Here is a 24,220-nt window from a genome sequence, read left to right as displayed (position 1 = left end):
ATGACTGCAGGTGTAACAGTGTGCCCCAGAGAGGGGACATCTGAAGACTGTGGATCTGCAGCCAGGGCTCCTCCCTGGGGTGAGGTTTGAGGTCCTGCTTGAACACCCAGTGTTGCCCACACCAGGGATTTCTGTTCACACAAGGTATGTCTGTTTCCCAACTCCGTTTCTGCTACCTTACATTGCTTCCCATCACAGAGGGCAGTTTCCCATCGGTCAGGGGGCTATGCAAAGCCTTTTGGAGCAGCTGGGTAAGACCCAGCCATTGCCTCTGCATCCCACACTCGTGTCTCTTGTTTATACTTCTCACCAGCAGCCAACGAGTCTGCCGCATCCCCCTGCCAGGCTCCCCTACGTGACTATCTCAGCGCTGACCTGCACATCTGACACTCCTGTCCTGAGACTCATTTCTCCAAGGGCTGTCAGTTCAGCTGCGATAGCTTCTGCTTGGCATCTACAGGCTCCAGGCAGTCTCTCCCCAAAGGATTTTCTGAAAGCGAGAACTCTGAATTTCTGACTCGGGTTTCACCAGGCTGCCTGGAAAAGGATGCTACTCAAAACTGCTCAAAGATAGCATTTTCTTATTTTTATGCAATTGTTGAGCAAATATCAGAATGCAAAACTGCCCTTGGGATTGTAAAATGGAATTAAATCTTCCAAGAAACAACAGAAAATGGATACCGACATCTCTATTAGCAACAAAATGTTTCATGCTTAGAAACTGGTAATCTAACACCCCTCTGGGGAATTCAGAATGGTGAGAAAAAACGGTCTAAGGCAACGCTGGAGAGAAAGAGAGACATACATAAATTTAAATGGGACACAAACTGCGTGGGGGGTGGGCAAGAAGGCCTCCTTGTATCAGTCCCACCCTAGTGCATCCCCATTCAGGAGGTCATGAATGGAAAGCAATTGCCCAGATGCTCTGCAGCCCCCAGCAGCGCTGAACCCAGCACGAGCAGGTCACGAGCATTGCTCCACACAGGGTGCATCCTCAAGGCTGCTAAGCTGGACCGACCCCTGCAAGCAGTGATAAGGGCAGAGCAGGGACGAGTAATGTGGCTGAGCTTCTTCTGCAAGTGCCAAACTCCAGCCTGCCTTGGATGGCATAGCTCAGACCAGCTCATTGATGGCACTGATTCACACCAGCTTGGCAACCTGGTGATCCAGCACCAATACACAACACAAGCCACAGCCCTGGGAAACAACTGATCCCAGTGTAACAGCCAGAGAACTGAAAACAGTGTCCCCAACATCGTCACGCTGTCCAGCAGAAGCAGCATGGTTTGGCACAGGCTGAAGCACAGGTTTGCAACCAGATCTCGGGAGCTGTTATGGTGAAACAGAAAGGATAAGTCGGTGCTGGAAGTTTGGTCCCCACCTCCCTGCTTTGTTCAGAAGAATGAACAGATGACATCCTGGTTAGCATCGCCCAGGTAATTTACACAGCTCCCATGCTGGATTTTGATGGTGATACAGTTCTCAGAGAAAATACATAAAACCAAAAAAATGGTACACAACCTACAAGGTGCCCATCAGCCTGCCTTCCTTTCCTCTCCTTCTCCCACAAGTGCTGTTCATTTAAAATGGCTTGCCATGTTCTCTTTTATGTTCTGCAGTTAATGGTGTTTGAACTTCAAAGAGGAGAGAAAACCCTACCCCTTCACCATGCAGTTAAATATTATGCAACAGCATTACTGAAAAGCAGCTACAAAATACATTGCTAAAATAAACTTCTGTTCGAGCTCTTCCTACAGTATTTTTCAGAAAGGTCAGAACACACTGCCCTTCTGCCTGAACAGCACTGGAACAAATACTTCTTTCTAACCAGGTACACCCTCTTCTTGGAGTCACAAGGAGTAATTGTGCTTAAAACGACGAGGTTGCCTGAAGTACCCCGTTGAATCTGGGCTTTTATATTTAAAAGCTGCACGGTATGAAATGGCAACATTATTCCTGGGTGAACATTATACACATATTGGCAGATAAATTCCAAATCTGTCTAGGAAATCAACTATTTATCATTAATATAACACGTCCAACTCCAGCAGACTGTTTGGAAAACCTAAAATAAAATGTGCAGTGTACTATACATGAATATGGATTACACACACACACATGCACGCACATTATGTGCAGGTTTCATATATAGAAAAAAGCAGAGCAGAAAGACTCTAAACATAAATTGAGACTATATGAGATCAGATTTTAATTGAAGTTTTAATAGCAGCAAACTGCTGGAGCTACCTGCTTGTTATTAGTCTTGAAAAGCAGAATGAAAATAAAATTTTAACCTTTCATCTGCAACATGGTTCTTGGTAATAAAATTATCCCGGAGTCACGCATGCACATAGCCGGTGTCAGCTCCTTAATATGCACAATAAATTAAAGGCCACTTACATATAGCAAAAAAGTATCCGGTTAATTTCATGCACTTTTGTGCCAGTCCTTATGCTGGTGCAGCTGCACAACAAACCTGGCCAAGCCCTGCACCTCCTCCTTAAACTCTGCCCTTCTTTAAGAAAACTGACTTATTCTCTGAACCTAGCCCTTACTGACCATTAACCAGACTGTCGTTAATCTGATTTCATCTTTTCACAGCAAAAGTCACCTCCATAAGACAAACACCCTTACCTCCATTTTAATGTGCATTTATGTCTCCAGCTATCAGAAACAAATTCGCTGGTACTTTACTGATCATGAGTCAACAGAAAGACTCCTGATAACTCATTACTTTCCATCAGGCACTGACATTCCCAATATTCCCACTCAAATACACGGAACACCAGGACAAATCTTGTCCAAAAGATCATGCTTTCTCTTCCTCTTTAGTGACATACAAGCAATAATCAATATAAAGAAAATATAAACAGAGACAAGAAAAATGGAAGGTGCCGAACATCAAAAAATTTATCTGCCAAAAGTTTCTTTCACTACCTGCAGAATAAGGCTCCTGCTTCTCACTGTGAATGAATTCTTTCCTTTCATATTTGGCTCTGATCCACTGTTCCCGCAGCAGTCTGGAAAAAAGAAAGAAGTAGACATGGTCCAAGATAAACTAAAGAAGAATCCATAATCATTAACTCTGAAATCAAAATATTACTGTGATTTAAAAGTCTTCCAAAAATTAAATTAACACACCCAAGGGCTTCTTCCATTGTGTTAAGAGAGCAAATCAATTGTTTTATTTTATTGGAAATTTACTAAGATCTACAGATTTAGTAAAATAGCCCATTTCCACCCACCCAATCAGCCTCTGCACATAATTCCAACAGTATATGAACAATTTTAAACATAAGCTCCTCAGACTGGATTCTTTAGTAAATGGGATTGTTTAATGAAAAAAAAAAAAAACAAAAAAAAAACAACACAAAGCAAAACAACAAAAAAGCAATAAACATAAAAGACAAATAAATCTTTGCCCTAAAACTGTTGATATGAAAACCCAGACTTGGTACATTCAAACTTAGAGCCTGGACTGCTTACCCTAAGAAAGAAATCTATGACACATGGTGGAAAACATGTCTATTATGTCTAGTCTTCTGTTCTTCATGCTGAAAATGATACCAAGACTTCCAGAAAGGAATAAACAACCCAGACATTATAAATACATTTTGTTATTTTATTTTAGGGTGAGTACTGGAATTAATGAAGGACGTAAGTAGTTTAAATCTAGAATAAGATAGCGATAGCTTCAAACAGCTCTAACTGTGCTTTGTTAATTGCAAGGGAACCTTAAATAGCCCAAGCAGGCAGAAACACATGGAAATAATGGCATGTGTCATCCCAGCTTCACAGCAGACATTTAGAAGTGGCCTACACTGATGACAGTGAAAGATCCCCCGGCATCAGGCGTGTTCTGTAAAACCCATCACACTTCAACACATCAACACCCCGCTAACGAAAACTGTTGATATGCTTTAACCATCTCTTTTTTTTTTCTTATTTTTTTTTGCTGACCGCACAAATTTAACACTAGCTTCCCAGCAAGACACATTCCAGAAATGTTCAAAGCAGATAAGCATACTACTAGTGCTTGTGAAAATTCATCTAGGGGCTACAGCAAACAAATAGATCACATTTGCAAGATATTATTCAAACAGAACCATGGCTGTAATAGGTTTCCTGGAAGTAAAGGAGGAAATAATCACATCTATTTTATCCCACCCATTGTTTCATCTCCCTGCCCTTCTCCCACAAGCCTCAGGGAGCACCACAGCTTTGCTGCATCCAAAACTCAACTGTGAGCCTCTGCTGTAGCAGAAATAATGCACTGAGAATCTGCCTTTCCCCCTTCTGTTCCTGTTTTCAGGACCGATCTTTAGTTGCTACACACATCTGCAAGTTTGACTGTGAACTTGAAAGGCAAACACCCATCTCCCTTCTGCTGTCACCCTGTGCCACGCTCTAGTCTGAGGATAACCCATCCCCAGATCTTCACAGTGGGGTTCAGATGGGGTTCATAGAAGTGTGCAAGTTGCTCTTGTGGGCTGAGCAGGATGCTCTTTCTTGATCCAATACCTACAACACAGTAGCCTGCAAATACAGAATGTTGTTGACCCAGAAGGAAGAATTTAACTGCCTGTTTCTATACTTCTGCTGCTCATCAAGAAAGCTACAGAAACATAATAAAAAAAAAATCAACATTAGTACTTAAATTTGTTTCTGTTCGTGCAATTTTCCAGCCTGGCTGCTGCAGACAGCTTGCTGTCACCGTAGCCAAACTTGGACCTTTTCAACAAGACAATTAGGAATTTAACGGTAAGGAAGAGAATTCACACCACCCTCAGCTCCAGCTGACTTCTGTGGGTTCAGCAGGAGCTGCAGCTGTTCGGAGCCTCTGAAAGTCAGCCTTCCAATGCAAATGTTTAAATAAGGTTCATACACAGCAATGGGAAAACACTCTTGCTCTATAATGCAAATACTACAACAGATACACTCTGCTGGTCCTTACGCCTTAGGGAACAGTGCTCTGCAATGACTTATTTCCCGTGACGCTGTCAGTGACAGTGGTTCAGTATCTCCACAGCTGTTGTGCAAGAGAGCACAGATTTATCAGCCGTGAAGTACCTAGCCCAAATGTATGTCCCGAGAAGCTGCAAAAAACTCTCGGTAACCTCTCCCAGCACTTGGGCCAGACCACAAGTGGCTCCAGTGGCAAGTCCTATGGCAGATAAGACTCCAGTCATGCTGTGTTCCCAGCTCACACAAATTCCCACCACCTCACACATTCTTTCTTCCTTCCTCATAATCACAAACTCGGGTTCTTTCAGCAACGATTTCCCGAAAATCAAGATGCACCAAGAGCAGCCCGCAGTTAGGACAACCAGATGCAAGGCCAGCAGCTGCAGCTTCTGCTCCAGATGTTATTTATAGAAAGCAGAACAGCTCTAGCAAAAGAAACTGAAACAAAGACCCAAGGAGGATGGCGAGGAGTCCAGCATCTCCCTAGGAACTGAGAGGCTGAGCAGGGACTTGACCATACTCAGTACCATTGACTGGAGGCAATGCTGCCACAAAAAATAAAAAATAAAAAAGCTTTTGAGTCTGGAGTTAAACCCTAGTGTCACTGGCAGTCCTTGCGTGAATCTAAACAGGAATTTGTCTCAGTATCTACAGGATCTGAAAGCAATCAGAGTTCAGGGCCAAGCCAAAGGTCCCTAAGCCATATAGTCCCTCTACTGTTTCCATTAGACTTCAGAACTGATCTCCATTTTATTTTAAGTATGCCTTTGGGGGGCCTTTAGACGTTTGCTGCTGACAGAGTTCTCTGTTTTAGTTGAAGTGTATTTTTCTTGAGGTTAATTTGTTTGTAAATAACCCAGGGCAGATATCACATGCCTAATACACGACACTACATCCAAAGCCCCCTTTGATTCCAACACTCTGTGACCAGAACTGATTGCAGCAGTAGCCTTATGTTATTTTATTGCATTTCTGGTGATGGGATGTGCAGCAAATAGGCAGTTTGTGTTTGTTAGAAAAATATAACCATCATTCCTGAACTGCGGAGACGCACAGCTTTCAGGATCAAGTCCAAAAGCTTTAACAGCCCACCTAAAGTCTGGCAGGCTGCTGCTTACAGGGAATGTGTCATGGTTTTGGCAATTAAAACAAAGCTCTTTGTAATTATCAGGATAAAAACCTGGGAGCAAAGGAAAAAAAAATAAGGAAAGACTACGTTTCCAACAGAATAGCAGCTGCCCACTGAATGGAGCAGGACTGCGTGGCACCAAGGAGGCTGTGGATCTGGAGGCCAACAATGCACTGCCAACACCAACACCTCCAAATCTCATCGTAGGTACTTGTTGGCTTGCCTGGCCACCCACACGAAAGCATGTGGCCCCTGCCAAAGGATCAGCAAGAAACGATTTAAAAGAAGTCAGTGGAGAAGCTTTATCTTGGTCCCACATACTCAAAGCCTTTGTTGCAGAGCACAAAACAGCACAGGAAAAGCTGTGCTTGTGTTCCAATGGTTGTTATCAAATTGTGGCTGCATGGCCTCACTGTGCTCCGCACAGGAGTGCTGGTCAGCCAAGTCTACAGTCTTCAATTTATCGTTAAACAAGACCTTCAGCAGGGCTGGCTTTCCTAGGATGCTCTATGGTGCACCCACCACAGGGGCTGCTGAGCTTTTTGGACACATAGGCCAGTAAAGAAGCCCCAGCCAGAGCTGTAAGTGGCCCAAAATCCATTGAAGAGCAAGCATCAGTCTCCTGGTGACATCCTTGTGAGCCACCAAACCAGACAAAGACTAAGGAACGTCATCCAGGACCATCTTTTCCGAAACCCAAATGGAGCTTTTCCGAAATCCAAGCATCTGGAGCTTGTCAGAGGTTTGTCCAGGAAAAAATTAAAAATGCTTTTTCAGATGCAATTCTGTGGGCACAGCTATGCCAAGTTTCTGTCAAAACTCAGTTTTAATGAAATTTTAACTCTGAGTCCAAATTTTTGCTCATACAGTGGCAAGGGCAGCCACTGCAGTGTAGACTAAAAGCCCTTCCAGCTTCACATCCTGCTCCAACACCTTCTCCTATGCAGCAAGAAGAGAGTTTTCACTACTTCTGAGCCTTACCAGCGCAAGGGGAGTTGAGCGTGATTCAAGCCATCACAGGAGGCTCCAGCACTCGGGAACTGATGAGCAGTCTGTCGTTGATAGGCTGTGTTGCAATACCACAAGAGCTTTATACCCAAGACATCAAGGCACTGTTGAAAGCCATGGATATAAGATCTGAAGAATCTGACTAATAAGTAGGAGCTGGAGCAAAATGCTCAACCTTAATGCTTAAGCCTTACTGGGATACATCCTCTCTCTGACTGATGCCTCACCTCATTCCAGATGAGGCAACTACCCAGCACAACCCATACTGCCCCATTTTTCCTACCAAGGCACTTAAGCGCACTGTACAGTCAGTACATTTAAGTGTTTTGCATGAAGACCAAACGTATGATGCTCTGTGTTACTGAATCAAGCAACAAAGCGACATGAACCACTGTTAAGTATTGGGCAGGGACATGAACGTACTTCCAGCATTGCAAAAGCCCAGTAGGAGCTTCTCTCTTCATCTTCTAAGAGTTTTCTGTCAAGCATATGGCTGAAGAAGGCCTTTTTCCTTCACTTTTACCCTGTGCTTGCACTGTATCCACCCCAGGAATTGCTACTGGTACAGCTCTCAATCTGCTGCCAGCGCACAGAGCTGGAACAAGATCACTCATGACCATCCAAGGAGAGATTTTGTGGTTTAAGTTCCTCACCCAACACTCTGGGTCAGTGCTGTGCTGGTGCAGGAACAGGGTCTGGTATTCTTTTCAGCCTCAGGGACTCCCCAGATTTACAAAACTTGGCTGCTCTGCTCACTGCTCCCACTGCATGGGCCAAGCTGTTGGCAGATGGAAGATTAAAGGAGAGGGCAGAATGGATTTTTTGTTGTTTGGTCTGTGTTGTTTTTTTTTCTTCCTGTGCACAGCTGGTAAAATTTCTCTGGGCAATTCCAGAGCATCCCTCCACTTCTGTAACCACTGCCAAGTTTCTGACAGAGCCAGAAAGCCACAATGGGATTTCCGGAGGATGCAGAAGCCAGATGCAGCAGGCAAACACCACGTAATTTCCAAGGAACGAAGCAACATCACAGGCAAGAAGAAAAAAGGACAAGCTAGCTCCAGAGCACTTCTTCCCTCGTTTTGAGCTTCGCAATTCTTCAAGCAACCAAGGCAGAGGGATTCCCAAAGAAAAGACTAAAAGGAGTGAACAGCCTGTCCTTATTATGGCTCAGATGTCAGCATCCTGATGCGCCGAGTTTGAGAGCAGCTTCCACAAAGCATGCCCAGCCACCGCAGCCATCCAACATGGGGTGTTGTAATTAGAAGCACCAAAACCTCCAGATGCTGCAGAACGCAGGTCGGCACACAACAGCGTGCTGCTAGTGGTGGCTGGAGGTGTTAGCCATGGCCATGCCACCCAGCGCTGTGAGCTGGGAACAGCTCACGCTGCTGCAGTGACGGGGATGCAGCAAGGCAGGGAGATAGCTAAATGTACACTCCTTTACGAAGCAGAGCTCCCCTGATCTTTGCTAGTATTTATCTACTGAAAGGCAGAGGGAGCCTCTGACCAGAGAAAGAAAAATACAACCTTGCACATTGCCCTCAAAACATCCCCAACACACGATGTACCCACAGCTGCTTGCATAGCAGCACAGTGCGTGAACAGGACCTGCTGCTGCGAGGGATCACATCCATGTTGCAGAGAGCACCCACACAAGCAGAGCTTCAGGCTCAGCTCTGAAACTCGGGCACGCAGGCTGAAAATTGTCCCTATGCAAAATATCTGCAAGTTACAAGCACAGAGCAGATAAACCGTCCCAGAAGCAGCAACTTACAGGAGGACTAGCCTTGCCTCATCCTCCTAACTAAGAGCAAAATGAAAAGCTTTAAATAAAGAAACGAACAAAAAAAAAAATGTAACCCCCTTATAATTCACAGGTTATAAGCCTGGCCACATACATCTCTACCAGGCATCCGGGAAGGGCTGCAGATTGAGCAGCTGCCCCAGCAGGGTCAACGTGATCTCGGAGACTGCTTTTATGGGGCTGTGGTTGGAGCTCAGCCACCGCTCCCCGGAGCGCAACACCACCACAGGATGAAAGAAAAATAAAGCAGAAGCAAAGCCCATGCTGCATTATCAAAGGAAGCCAAACTAAGTGAGCTCAGAACGAGCCACAGACATTTCTGCCAGCCCAGCAGCAGAAGGGATAAAAACGCTTGTGGTCTGAAAGCTGGCTGAGCAGCAGGGCCAGCTTCCGCGTGCTTGCAGCCTGACCGCTGCGAGGGGAGCTGGGCGCAGTTCACAGCCACCTCACAACACGCAGCACAGGTCGGATGGCCCCAAAAGGACACGACAGCAGCTGGGGTTGGCACGCATCACCTAATTGAATTTAACCGAGACGTGAGATGGAACAAAAACCCTTCGGTATGGGTTGCATGCTTATTTCACTCCCATTATGCTCAGTGCAGTTATTTTGCAGCTTGTCAGTTGAAGGAGGTTAAAATCTGGTCGTACCCCTGAGTTTAGCATCAGGAGCTGCAGTCAGCTAGGAGCAGTTGGGCAGGAGCCTCTGCCATTTCTGGCTCTTTACTGTTCAGTAGCTGCCCTCCAGTGCAGGAGGGCACAGCTGCCTCCGAGATGTGCTGACCTCCAGCACTGCCCAACGCCCACAGCATCCAGTAAAGGCAGTGGGGTGCATCTCCCTCTAAATCTACAGCTTGCTGATTGCTTTGAGACGCATGGAGACAAACTCCCTCAGCGCTGTCACTGCTAGGAGAAGCACAACAACTACATGAAGACCATCCTTAATAACCCACGTACAAGCAAGTTTCAAAACAGCACAACCAACTGCTGGGATTTTGGATCTCAGCGACACAAATGTGGTACTGGATCCTCTCAGGACTGCAGCACTTCATGAGCTGTCTGGTTATCAAGGACAGCATCCAGGTCACAGCTGCTGCTGGCATAGCTAGCAACTCCTCCTGCCATTCGGGTAACACACTGAGCTTGTAGCACACTTTTTCTTCTTTACATCAAGGAGACACTAAGAAGACAAGGGAAACAAGCATGAATAATGCTCTGCCAAGAGACTGTAGATTTTTGGTTTAAACCCAACTCCAAGGAGAAGCAAACGAGAGAAACAAGCAGCAATTTTCCTTTTGTTGGTGCACCATCTTAGGAAGTGCAATCTATTTACGCAGCAAGATCATGAAGCAGTGGATGCACAGGATTGGCAAGGATGCTAGAAGCATCTGAAAGGGTCACCACAGCCCCCACGGGGACATTGAGACAGGCATTGTAAGAAACTTGTGGCCACCAGGCCCTGCAGCAATGGGATACATCTGCCCTGGGGAGCCAGAGGCAGGCTTTTGTGCACGGAGCTGGGTGGGTCAATGGCATGCCAGAGCCTGTAGGAAAGCAGGCAGCCTGGTCAGGACAGGTCTTCTCATCCCCCCCAGCTGGGTGGGGAGGCCAGTGCTGGGCAGAAGAGCAGCAATCCTGTCACCTGAGCACAGACAGGCAGAAGGCAGGTCTTGTCCTTAACTGTCACAAGGCAAGTCCCCTCCATCTCCTCCAGCTACCCAGTTTGAGGCATCTTTTTTCCATCACGAGCCCTTACAAAGTCACAGCCCTGACCTTTCAGGTCCTCACACACACAAGCACTTCTGAATCCCCAAGAAACCCCACTTATTCTAGTGGTGAACCATCTTCCCCCACCCTCCTCAAGTCAGGACCCAGGAGCATCCATTCAAGGTAGGAACAGAAAGGTCCCAACCTCCCCACATGGTCAAACAAACGTGGGCCCTTTCCTTTCTCCTTCTTGGGAGAGGCAGAGTTAAAAAAAGAAAGAGAAGTCACTTTTGCTGAAGCTATTTTTTCTTCCAAAATAGAGAAAAAAATAAACAATGGTGCTGCCACGCTGAGCTGAATTTGCATTGTCTGCTCCCCAGGATGAACACTACACACCACAGAGACTGCGGGACCGCTCTGGCTGGGAGCTCCTTCCTGGCAGCTCCTCCTTGGGCTCTCTCCCACAAAGCACAGGTGTTGGAGCAAGAGGAGAGGTAAGGCATTGAGACGTTTTTCTTAAGAAAAATAATCCTGGCAAGAGAACCACACCACGCTCAGAGCACGCTTCTCCACAACACACAGTGGCTTGGCCAACCCTCAAATCAGTCCTGCAGTTGCAGGCACCGCGGAATTTGTTGCCAGAAGACATTTTAAGATCAAAACTGAGACCTGCCAACTGTGCACAAATGAATGATTTCTTTTATTGTAAGGCCAGGTAGTGCTGTTCACACCTGGGTCTTCCCAGATTTTGCATTTGGGCATTGTTGAATTGTGGGTAATGGATGCACCACCAATATACAACACAGGGACAACGGGAGCCCTCTTCTTTCTTCTCCACGAAGGCTTTTTGCATGATGTAGGAAGACAAATATAGGATTGAGAATATAAAGTCACCCTGAAAATGAATGAAGATGCTTGTGAAACCCTTTGGTGTGATTTCAGACTCGGGGAACATAGCAGAGCCTTCCTACTCACAGGCTCGCATCTCACAGGGAGAGTCTTAACAAATGCTTCCAGTATTTCAATTTTAGGCACCTCTTCACGTCTGAATGCATTTCAGAGCCTCACATGCAGACCGGGCATTTCCATAACACGGTGCTGAACAAAACCTCCTGTCCACTGCTGACAGCAGTTCAAGCAGCAATCTCAGGGCTACTACTCCCCAGCTTGCTCATACTAAAATACTGGCTCTGGAAATTAAGCCCTCCAGAGAAGGTTCTGCGAAGACCGTTTTCACAAACATTTTAAACTCCCTTGGTACACGGTAGGATCAGGCCCTAGAAAACAATCCCGTGGAACAAACACCACCCGTTCATCCTCTCCTTGCTCTCTGGCCAGTACAGCACATTCTGTCTGCTCAGCTGCCATGGTCTGTAAAGCCTGCCCCAGCTTACAAGGGCGGTTTACACTACACGGTAAGGGATACAATATCTTTTTCCTTGTCCTCGTGGAGGAGATTATTTGTCATGTCAAGAGGAAAAAAAAGAGGGAGAAAAAAAGCAAATCCTCCATTTTGGCACTAAAACCCAGCATTTTTGTATTACAAGTAACCTAGCCTCTCATATATCAGATAAGCGAGCTATGTTTTGATGTAGGAGGGCTATTTGAAAAGGCAGAAATCAATGGGTAGAAATTGGCATTTTTGTAGCCTTAGGAACCTGGGAGAGTCTGGGGAACAGACAAACTATTGACTTCTCTGCATCGTCTCAACCGGACTTATTAAATAAGATCCCACGCGTGGTATAAACTCTACCATATGCGCTCAGAAGAACAAAGATTTTCAGGGCCTTCTATAAATGAAACTCCTCTCTGCAGCGGAAAAAAATGTATCATGCTAAAACTAAAACATTACGGAGGCTGCAGCTGCACAAACAAATAAATGTTGTTTACCAGCAAAGGTATTTACTTACTGACAGTCAAGAAATGTTGGCTTGTAATAAAATGGTGGCATTTTTGATTCATATTTTGCTTTTGCTACATTGTTTCCATTTGCGGCCATAAACTGTAAAAGAGAAGAGAAAAAAAAAGAAAAAAATTAAGAAATTTTTAATGCTATTTCCTCTCGTCCTCCTTTGTTTCTACAGAGTAATAAACTAAGTGGGATGGGGCCTGTGTTCATTTATTAAAAGGCTTCTCTGTGTGCAGAAGGGATGCTGTAAAGGCTGTGCCTGCAAACCAAGCCTCAGAAATTAGCCCTGGAGACCCGTCGACACTCTGGCTATACAGATATTACATCTCTGATCCAGCCTGGCATTTCAGAGACAGGGCACAGAGGTGAAAAAGGAGCTAAAACTGTCGGTGCTCACTATCCCACAGCAGTCTACTTAATACTATCAGGGTGGGTTTTTTTTGCTACAGACATGTTGTAGGATAGGAAATCCCATCAGACCATTTCAATCATTTGGGCTGCTGTCCCTCCCAGGAGCCAGGCCACCCTACTGGGCAGAGACTGCCCTGAAAATTATCACACCCCACTCCCTGAGGGCATCTGCTTAATAAAGTGCTGAGGGTGGGTGCGCATCCCAGTCACACATGCACAATTCCCACTGATCCCCATGACAGCAGAAGGCAGCACACGGTGGCATGTCCCACCTGCAGGCACAGGAATGTGATGGCTCCCAGAGATGGCTCCAGCAAGGCAATAACCTGACAACATGACCTATGCTGTTTGCTTTGGTGAGGAACACATCGCTTGGAAAAGGATAATTTTATTTTTGCAAAGCCATGCCAACAACCTCAAAAAGGAGCTTGAAGTATATTAAAAAAAATAAATAAAATTATCTGCCCTGACAGCCCTCATTTCCTCCTTTTTTTTTTTTTTTTTTTTTTTATAAAAATGGCTAGCTGAACACACTGCAAACAAAACCACATCTTTTCCTATTCATAGATTTTATTTAATGAAAGTCACTTTACAAGCCTAAGAAAAACATCCCCTCCCATGCAGCCCATGCTAAATATGTTTTGCCTTGTATCAAATGCCAAGCACATAAGCAGAACAAGCAGCTAAGCTTTTATTTTATTATTTATTTCTAAGCTTTTTTTTTTTTTTTTTATTACTTTCATGTTTTGGAGGACCTTGAGTTTACATATGCAGCCTACTCAAAAAAAAAAAAAATCAGGGAAGGGAAAGCCCATGCAAAACAAAAGCCTATTTTCCTCACAAAACACATGACTGAGAGCTGTGGCTTTCAGAAAAACCTCAAATCTACAAAATAAGATAAAAATCAATGAGTGTTAGCATTCTCTATGCCTTTAAAGATAACGACAGTCAAAGCATATAGGTTTCCTGGTTGGTTTTAGCAGCATCATCCAAATCTATTCAGGTGTGTTGTATAAATACAGAGAATTTATGTTGCAGGGGTTCAATTCTTCAGGACACTGTGTTTAATAGCTTTCAGTGCTAAGTGGAAGAGAGTCAGAAACAGCTGAGCTGGGCAGGGATGCTAGACTACAGATGGAGGTAACGTGAGAAAATGAAGAGGGTCCATTTAGAATTAATAATTTCTACACACACTATTTTAATGATATTTTATAGGGGTAAGGGAAATCCTCCCAATTTCTTCATGAAATGGTTATTCAATTTTTCAACCAGATCTCATAAGTATAGCACCACAGATCTCATTCCCGCATTTTGGAATTTAGTTTCCTGGGATCACATTTGCTGTAGTATCTTTAGAGAGGACTTGGTTTTACAGTTTTGCTGGTGAGGAAGCCAGAGGGTAGGTGGCATTTAGATCAGTGATGTAAAACAACGACCCAAGCTCACTGGCATTTCAAGCCCGAGATGCACGTACCTCCACTTGAGCATCATCCCAGTCATCCAGACGGACAGACTTCACTTTGCTGACTTGTGGAATGTTGCGATGGATTCCTGAACAATTCAAACAAATGAAGATCCCTAGGCTATGGGACGCCCAGTCTGGATCTGAAAAAAAACAGAAAGAAAATTGCACTTGGCTGGTCTATTAAATTCAGCACAGGAGGCAGGAGAGGTGGTCAGGACAGGGGATGGCAGGGGAGGTCAGGAGTCACCAGGGCCGAGTTCCAATTCTAAAGGCATCAAATAAACATACAAGGAGAAGGTCTATGTTAGTTTAAATTAACAGTTATACCAGTTACACTAATAATTAACAGAACTGCAACCTCAGGAGCAGCAGTTATTCACAGAAACCCAATACACACACAACTGCATGTGCCCAAGAATCCCAAAAGTCAATCCACACTCACACGAAGAACAAAATGTCTCCCTTCACCAGCAAATCCCACCCAACAAGGCCTGTGTGGACCAAAACTGCCCTATAAAACAAGCAGCTTAGTGAAACCCTTATACTGCTTCTCTGCTTTGACAGTTCTTACTTTATTTATTGTTTTTTTTTTTTTTTTTACAGTGGAAATGCAGCATACAGACTTTCCTCCCACAGTCGTGGCTGCACAGCAGAAAAGGCCTCTGAGCCAGGAGGGTTTCCAGCCCTCGCCTTAATGGAAAAAGGCTGCTGGTGGCGGCTCTGTGCTTTCTCTGAGCTGTTTACAGCCCTAAGCTGACGTCTCACACAAAGCACTTGAAACACACGTCCCTCGTCTCCAAATTCCTCCTCAGGAGAGCTGCTGCCAGCCTCCAGAGGCAGTGCCCAAAACGTAGACATGAAGTGGCGGAGGGCAGGACGCTTCCAGCGTCGTCCCTCAGCACCAATAAGGCCAATACAGGCCTCTTTGTCTGAACCCCAACCGGCAAATGTCAGCGCCTGCCACTCCAGCTGCACCCCAGAAGAAAAAGCTCCCTGACAAGTCGCCAAGCGAGCCACAAATCCATCACACAACCGCTGCTGGCTCCTCCACCTCCTCCCTGTGGAGATCTGCTCCCAGCGCGGGCCGCTCGCCTCAGCCTCCCCACAGCAGCAGGGGCCTGGGGGCCGCCCAGGCCTAGGCCGCCCCCGAGCAACGAGGGCAGGCCTTGCTGCCTCACAAACCACCAGCAGTTGTTTATTTCCCCACAGTAATTTGCTGAACATTTGCTCCTCACGGAGCAGCAGTTATGTATAACAGCAGGGGGATGCACGTTCTCTTCACACATGGGTACGGCCTGGCCGTGTCAGTGCAGCAGGGACAGGGATTGGGGTGGCACGGGGCACCACAGCTCTCCTGAGTGGGCAGCCCCTGCCTGTGGGGACAGCCACCAGACCCCAGCACACCACAGAGGGGACAAATCCAGTTCCCTGGTCATGTTTAGCTATAAAATCATGAGCTAAGTGAGCAGCCCCACAGGACGCAGCTGGGTGTCCACCCTGGAGAGGAGACCAAATTCCCAAGTTGCTGCAAGTCCCACAGAGCCAGCAGCCACATCACAGGGGACTAGTGGCCAGATATAAAGGTGCTTTTTAGTATTTCATGTGGCCTCCCATCCTCGTGCAAGACTCCAAACACTACAGCTGAAGCGTGGCAAATAAAAAACCGTGCAAGTCAACCTCAGCATACAGCAGCAGGAACCAAGTGCTACCAGCATCCAGCAATAGCAGCGAGGGCAGAGGGTGCTGTGTGCCATCGGCCCAGATGCCTGGATGCTCACCTGGGGCTGACTCTCCTTCACATCACAAAAGAAGCACTCAGCAGACATCCACCCCAATTACAAAGGTTGCTGCCAGTTACAGAATTACAGGGTTGCAACAAGAATCTTATACACTGCTGCACCACTGTCCCATGGCAGTCCAGGAGCTGCTTTACAAACCCAAAAGCTGATTCAGTTGTAAGAAGAAACAAAGAAATAGGCAAAAAAGGAGCACATGGAGCTCATCACAATGTCCCCATCTCTAGCCATGAGTTATAGGTCTATCTTCAAACATAGTCCTACCCAAAGCCTGCTGAAGTCATGCTGCAGCAAGCGGAGAGGGTCAAAATGGCCATGGGAAAGGTCTGATAGCAGCAGAGAGGGATCAGGCATGAGGGATGGCGAGAGGGTCTGTGGGATGGGGTGACCACGGAGCAGCAAATGACAGCAGCAGTGAGGAAGAGGAGGTGGCAGTAGCCAAGTCTGTGAGTCAGGAGCTAACACCGTCAGCAGCACCATGTGCTCAGCCACGCTGCTACACAATAATCACACTTCAAGCCTTCCCAGAGCACTGATATCTGATTGCAGCAGCACCTGTCTGAGGGAAACGTGTATCAAAGCATGCATTGGCTTCTGTGGGATTTAATCAGGAGCTTCAACACTTGTTTTACGTTAACAGTTTTATCTTCGGCACGTAGGTAGATTTCTTTATACTGTCTGCAGCTTCATGTTTCCAAGTCCCCTCAAAGAAGTAAGCCCTCCACCACCTGCACTGATGTGTGCTACGGGACTAGGAGACATCACATATTCCTCAAGACAGGGCGTGAGAATCTGTTTGGGTGAAGGAACACCCTGTAAAAATATCCCTGGGCTCAGACAGAGGTGATGTCAGGTCTGAAGGACGCTGAGCCAACTTGTACCCAAGCCATGTCTTCTCAACATGGCCAAACAGCACCTTAAGCAGTGAGTTTCATCCACAAATGGGGCTGTGCAGCATTTTCCTAATACCAACAGTATTTTCTTTAGGCCAGAATCTTGAACTTATATCCACGCAATATCAAGCTGTGTTTAATTAAGAAAGCAAGAGCTGGGCTATACACAGGAGCACATATGCATGTTCAGAAAACAGACGGAGACCACAGGACCAGCGGTGTCAAGACCCAACTCTTAGAAGGGATAATCTCAGCTCATTCGATAAAACCACACCTTCCTCCTGGTCACCTTTCTTACAACATTTCTTCTCTTACCGAGCTCCGTTTCCACCAAACGGCAGCATCACAAACAGTGCACATAGGGAAGCACCACAGAAGAGCTGCACATTTAACTGCACTTACCGAACCTGACACCGGGCAGTTTGTGCTGCTGCTGTACACTAATAGCAACTTCCTGTTTGTTGTTCTATGTGCTGTAACAATATATAACTCTTCAATCCAAATATAACTCTTCAATCCAAAAATCACGCAGCAAGGGGATGTGGGGTGGGGGAGATGTAAGAGTTGTACACACTTGGCTGTTTGTGGCCTGCTTTGAAAAGCCTCCGGTATTAAGTTAGACCCCTTGAAAAAAAAAAAAAACACTAAGTAGTGAAGTCCCCAAATCAACTGATCTACCAAGGGAAATCTCTCCAGAGTGTCACTGGTAAAATAATTTCTTAGCAAATTTCTAGCTGTCTGAAGAAGCCAGGGGATTATGGCTCACACAAGCCCCCAGGCTGGTGCATCCCTGTGACTCTGCATCACTGTGCTGCCCCCAAGGCAGGAAGGAGGCTGGAGGATTCCCTTTTCTCCATCTTCCGGAGGTCTCTGCCAAGGCCACTTCCCCCTCGCACTCATGCCCCACAGCCTGTCCCGCGTGCTTGTGACACAGTTTTCAGAGAAATCCAGCTACAAAGCCACTGCACCCACAGATCTGCAGAAGCTGATGGTAGAGCCCCAGGCAGCTGGCCAGGGTGCGTGCCCAGGTCTGCAGGGATGCTTCTTTAAAGTCCTTTGTAAAGCACGCAGCAGCTACAGCCTTCCCCAAAGCACATCACTGCCCGTCTGTCTTTGCTTCTGCTCTCCAGCACAAAGGACATGAAAAAAACCCTCAGCTCATGGCAGATAATGACAGAGATCTCTAACTTTTGAATATTTGCAGGCTTCAACCCTTAAAAGTGGCTTTTAAGTAGACTCTGAGACAACATTTTATCAAGCATCTGACTAAATCCATGTCTTTATACAACTGGGAAAGGAAGTTTGGGGGAAAAACTGTTGGCACCTTTTAGGTTAAGGGAACTGACTTTCCCTGCAGCATGGCCAGTGGAGAGATGCTTCTGCAGAGCAGTGACCATCAGCAGATGTAGTGTGAGCAGTGGAGTCTTTGCAGCCACCTGAAGATCATCTTGCTGCTAGACACCTCGATGGCTGGAGCACCCTGGACACCCGGGGATTTCAGTAACTTTATTTAAGCCACTTTTTTTGTTTTGATCCAGAAAATGCAGCCACTGCCACGCACTCCTCACTCTTCCAGATTATGATATATTGCCATTTTGGTGCACTAGTCACCGCTTGGGCCCTACCCAAAAAAGATGATTTTTTCTAAGCCTCCAGAGTGTCAAGCAAACAGCAGCGAAGCCTAATGAAAACTCTCTGGCATTCCTAAGTTCCACACAAATGACTTTATTCCATTATGCCAAGCCAAAAGGAATAAAGACTAACAAGGAGCAAAGGGAACATTAAACCAAATGAAGTCTTTTAAGTGCAGAAAGTCTCTTATCCCTCAGCATCATTGCTCCAGAATGACCAATGCTTGCTCTAGAAAGCTTTCGCTGCACAAAGCGGTAGAGATTTTTGGTCACTTGTAAATCCATTATAATGACTTTAAAAATAAAAACGTGATACAACTTCATTTAAAAACAATAAATAGATAAAGCTAAACTAAAGTCACAATAAGGACATTGGGGTGACATTTTTATATCTTGTTCATCTGAAAGGGAAGGCACAGGCAGAGATTAGAGAAGCATCCAAAGCAAAACTGAAACACTTGGGCAACGCAGCTAAATTCAGAAATTAACTTCCCCAACCAGCCTCCTGGGGCCACCACAAGCCCCAGGAAAAACCAGCATACAGCAAATGAACTCTGCAGCTTCAACTCAACGTTACTAAGTGTAAGAATGACCCACAGAGGAAAAAACTAGGGCTGAACCCCCAAAATAATAAACGAGAACCAAGATAAGATAATTTATGCAAACCAAAAGGAGAGTAGAGAAGACAGGAGGTGGGATGGCAGTGGCATATATTTTTTTCAATCAAACTTTCCAGTACCCTGGCTATAAAAACAAGGTTCCAGTTTGAAAAGCCCTAAATGCCATCAACCTGAGTAAAAGCCACATGAAGTAGAGAAGTAATAGGCCCAAAATAACCATGAGGCAAGAACAAGAACTGACTCACAAAATTCACCCACATGTCCCCTCTCCACTTTTTGTCTGAAGCCAGTTATTGCACCAGCACTGACCAAGACAAACATCCACAAGAACGTGGCCAACGCACTGCAGCACCCCAGAAACTCATCCTCTAGCTCACACCACTGGCTGCAGCACGCGAATGGTGCCTTGGGCCATAAGCTGTGGGGCTGCATCCCAGCTACACCAGCTGAGATGGAGCCAGTCTGTTACTGGGATGGAGCTTCTACACGTATTTCTGACCTCCTTCCCCTGTTTGAGGTGATAAAGACTCACCAAAGGGAAAAGAGAACCCATGCAGGTAGGCAAAACCTCGTTTCACCCTGCACAAGAAAGGTAACTCGTGTCCTATAAGGGAAGATGTAATCACTGGGGTTTTAGTGCAATCAATGCAAGCGAAGCCCTTTCTGCTTGCCACTCGGCTGCTGCTGATTTGCTAAACACCAGGAGAAGCCCACGTTCAGCACTGAAGTTCTGTTGCTATTTACTTTGGGAAAGGATTAGGAGGTTAATAAACAGACCCTGGTCATGCATGTTTAAAAATAACAATAAAAGACATTAAAACTGAAGCCAAACAGCCTCCCACCAACACTCCCCGTTAAGTAGGAACATTTTTCAGTGAAGGCACTAAAGTTGCCAAGGTCTTTCGATTCAGCTGTCAGGTCTCAGCAGCCCCCTCTGCTTGCTGCCTGCAACCCACAGCACTGCTGCAAGCCTGGGCATCGGGAAAGGACAGACAGCACCGTCACGTTACACATCCTTTGTCTGAAAACATTCTCTTTCCCTGCAGAACGTGGCTAAATACAATGACCACAGGATTTTTTTTCCCCCCCTTTTTTCCCTCCACTCTGTTTATGCCAAGGGAGAAGAGCTGCTAAATTCTTGGGAAGAGAAAGAACTCTTTAAGTTGAAGGACAATGGAGGTGCGGGAACAAGTTTCCACTTTTAGCTTGAAAATGAAAAGACCGTTTCACGCCATTAGAGCAGCAAAGCTCTGGAACAGCTTTCCAGTGGGAGGTGGTGGGGGCAAAAAGAGAGAACGAGCTCCACAGCAGAGCCCCATCGCTCCACGGAGGGATGAGATGTCACTGAGGATGACAGTACGAGACAGGACCCGATGACTCAGTCACCTGCCTTCCAGATCTGTGTTCTTAGGACTGGGGAGCGGATACAGGATGGAGAGGCTCGAGATCAAATCTTCTCAGCGCCCTCCTTAACCCAGGACGGATCACGCCATGCCTGGCACTCGTGGCTTTTCCTCGAATCACCGCCCTTATTTCATGAAAGCAAGGGATTGGAAAAGCTTCACCTGGTTTAGAAACAAGATGATGCTGGGGCTGCAGGAAGGTGTTTATAAACCCTCAGCTGCACGCCACCCACCCTCAGGCTTTTATATATACCACTACACCAAAATACCAAATCCACTGTGTTTTGCAGCACAAAAGCCCTCTGATATAAGGCTCGCTTCTATCACTCACCCTCTGTTCCTTCTCGGTTTCACCTCACCTAAGCCCCATGCACCGAAAAGCTGATGTTTCCCTTACTCCTTCCAGGGTCCATGTCCCCAGTAATTCATCCCAAATAAGAAAGATGAAAATAATAATTAAAAAAGAGGAAAAAAAAAAGCCACATAAACTGCTGGAGGGGTTTAAACTGCAGGATTAGTTTGATGGGATTTCCACTTCTGTCATCAGAGCCTCACTGTCCCCCACAACGTAAAATGATTCTCGCTTAGTGGAAACACAACTGTAAGCTAGAGAAAAATGGAGTAAAGGGAGAAATACTCAAGGTCTTGTTATGCCCTGAGATAACCATCGCTCTCGTGACGTGTGGAAAGATTGCCTGAGACAAAGAATCATTTAGGGGGAAAAAAAAGCACCGAACTGCCACATTAGTCTTGAAGAAAAAAAGATTATTCTAATACATCGAGAGCCATTACACACCAGCAATTCAGGGCGATCACTCAGTTTGCACTTAAGGCTGCATTTCCCATGCTGTCTGCACGGTGGAAGCATGTCTTTGAACCCACCAAAACAAACACGGCACAAAACGACATCTGGGACCCTGACTTCAGGGGAGTGTAAGGGCAGGGCACCCCACACCCCATAACCCTACTGCTGTGGCTCCTGCCCCACAGTTCAGTTTCAAAGATGTAGCTAATGCAATCTCATTACTCCTTACGGATGGATGACATTTCTGCAACTGATTTTTTTTTATTCAGAAACACCTTTCACTGAAAATTAAGGTTCTGCAAAGCAGCAATTAATAAAAAACTAAGAACCCTTAAAATAAAACAAGAACTGCAAGCATGAAATGTAGCCACAGTGATTTTTTTTTCTTTTTTGCCATGCTCATTATCAGTCTCTGCTTCAGCATCCTCACAGCATTCCCAGCTGTCACAGCCAGAGCACTGTAAGCCTGTTCCCCCTACCTGAGACATGCCCTCAAAATCTCGTCTGGGAGAACGCCTCGGAAGCTCTGATTTTGCACAACAGATTTTCCTGCCAGCCCACATGCTGGTCCGGGGAAAGACAGAGAGCATGGATCCGACCTTCCCGAGCATCAGACTCAATGCCACTCAACACTTGCCACAAAAGTAGCCTTGGTTCTAGGACTTGGCCACTTAAATCGTCCTCAGCTGGAATAACCCAAGTGGCAAATGCTGGCCCAGAGCCAGGCAATCGTGAGGCTTTGACTGGAGCTCACCAACAATCCAGCTAGGTGACGACCTGCAGAGGACAAAGCTCCTTCCACAGCCTAGGAGAAAAGGTGCTGCCTCCCTGACATTCCCTGTAAGTCCTGGGGGTTGATTTTTTGCATGGTCACAGCTTAGTCACAACGGTGCCCAGCTGCAATCTCTTCTGCATCAGGAACTCGCGGTTTTGTTATGTGAGCCTACAGTGCCTGGGACAAGCCCTCACTCCAGGGCTGTGGCTACTGTTTTGGCACCTGGGTGAGGCTCAGGAACAAAAGACAAACCTTTTTTTAACAGCAGGGAGGGAAAAACTTCCACTGACTGGCAGATTTCTGAAACAAACATTTCCAAGAGCAAAAGAAAACCCAGCTAGTTTCCAAATACATGAATTAAACTAACAAAGAATTGTCACCTGGTTTATTTCTAACCCATCCTATCCTTTGTTATCTGTATCCCTGAGTTAAATGGCTACCTCTCATCATGGCTCCTGAAGCACCTCAGGATTTCAGGGAAGGCACATACCCACCTGGAAGCAATCATGATTAACCAGGGATCCTGACCTTTCGCTTCCCCGCAGGTGCACCACATCAGCAGTATGACGACATGTAGGAGCACAGGAGTACTACATGCTTCTGCATCTCCTGTTCATTCTCCACCCTCCTCTTCTTTCATTCTCACTTTATTTCCTCTGCTTTGGTACTTTTCTCTCTCCAGCTGTCCATCCAGTACCAGCTCTCACCTTTTTCTCTCTGTGTGTCCCACCTCTCAGTGAAGGCCACGCTTATACCCCATTCTGGAGGCTCTCCAGACACCTGTCCCATATCACCTCCTACCCAGACTCAGAAAGCCCTGGCCTGCCTCACCTGCCCAGGACAAGCAACTGGCCCCAGCCTGAATATTTTATATATTACCTACAGACACAAGTTATGCATCTGACATTAAATAACCCAGGGCATCTCGTATTTATTGTCCCTCCTGGGCAGATGAGCACATTACAGCACCACTGCTAGCTCTTATTTGCCAAAGGTACCGAAGCACAGCGATAATTAAAGAAATTGGGTTTCAGAACAGAGGTCCAGTCCCAGGGAAGTAATGCTGCCACAGTTCAAAGAGGCTGAATGCTATTAATGTAGCACACCTCGTGTTACAAAAGACTCTGGCCCACATTCTCCTCTCCAAGTTTCACCAAGGTATCTCTGCACACAGGTGTCCCCAAAAGCAAAACACAGCTTTGTTGTTTTACCAGCCCATTTAGTCTTTTAACAACCACACTTCCCCAGCATGAGCTATCTCACTGACCTACAGCTTCATCCCTATTCTGCTGATGCTGAGGAACTTCCCATTTTGCAGAGAGGCTTCATATCACACAGGGCAGGGAAGAAGTATCCCATCGAGCCCAAGTGTCCTCCAGGAAGGGACAATTTAGGGAGCCACTTATGTGGCGAGCCCAAGCTGTGCTCAGCATGACACCCAAGAGGGGGGCTGCTACAGCCGATGGGTGGGAGCAGAGCAGGCGGCGCAGCACTGCAAAGCAGTTCACACCATGCAGAAAGTTCTTTGTCCTCTCCAGCCACAACGCGTCTGAAAGTGTGCTGCAGCTTCCTGAGATGCAGGCTGGGGACCTGAAACCGCTGGTGACAGTGGGAGCTGGATGGTGGGCTCCAAGTGAGCTTGGAAACCCATACAAATCTGTATCAGTAATTTGGCTGAAGCAGGATTTATTATTTTTTTGCCTATGGAGTGATGGAGGTTGAAAAGGACATCCCATCCCTACACCTTTCAGAGCCACCCTGCCCAACCTAACGCACGTTTAGCTGTTACCATGCGGCGACTAAAATACATAACGATATAAAAAAAAAAAAAAAAAAAAAAAAAAAAAAAAAAAAAAAAGGCCGGGGAAGGAGAATTCACCTGCTCCGCGATTTCCAAGCC

General features: G+C 46.1%; 1 protein-coding gene across 1 annotated transcript in view; it reads right to left on the bottom strand.

Moving 5' to 3' along the window:
• Positions 1-24,220, bottom strand: part of ADAP1 (ArfGAP with dual PH domains 1) — a 57,043-nt gene that overhangs the window by 32,364 nt on the left and 459 nt on the right. Inside the window, exons 2-4 of the mRNA XM_032197306.1 lie at positions 14,407-14,537; positions 12,523-12,614; positions 2,938-3,020 (exon numbers count right to left, since the gene is read on the bottom strand). Coding sequence (XP_032053197.1) covers positions 2,938-3,020; positions 12,523-12,614; positions 14,407-14,537 — 306 coding nt within the window. The remainder of the gene's footprint in view (positions 1-2,937; positions 3,021-12,522; positions 12,615-14,406; positions 14,538-24,220) is intronic.

Source organism: Aythya fuligula, chromosome 15 (assembly GCF_009819795.1).
Source record: "Aythya fuligula isolate bAytFul2 chromosome 15, bAytFul2.pri, whole genome shotgun sequence".
Taxonomy (NCBI): Eukaryota; Metazoa; Chordata; class Aves; order Anseriformes; family Anatidae; genus Aythya; species Aythya fuligula.
Note: the sequence above shows the minus strand (reverse complement) of the source record. Positions and strands in the feature narration are given on the sequence as shown.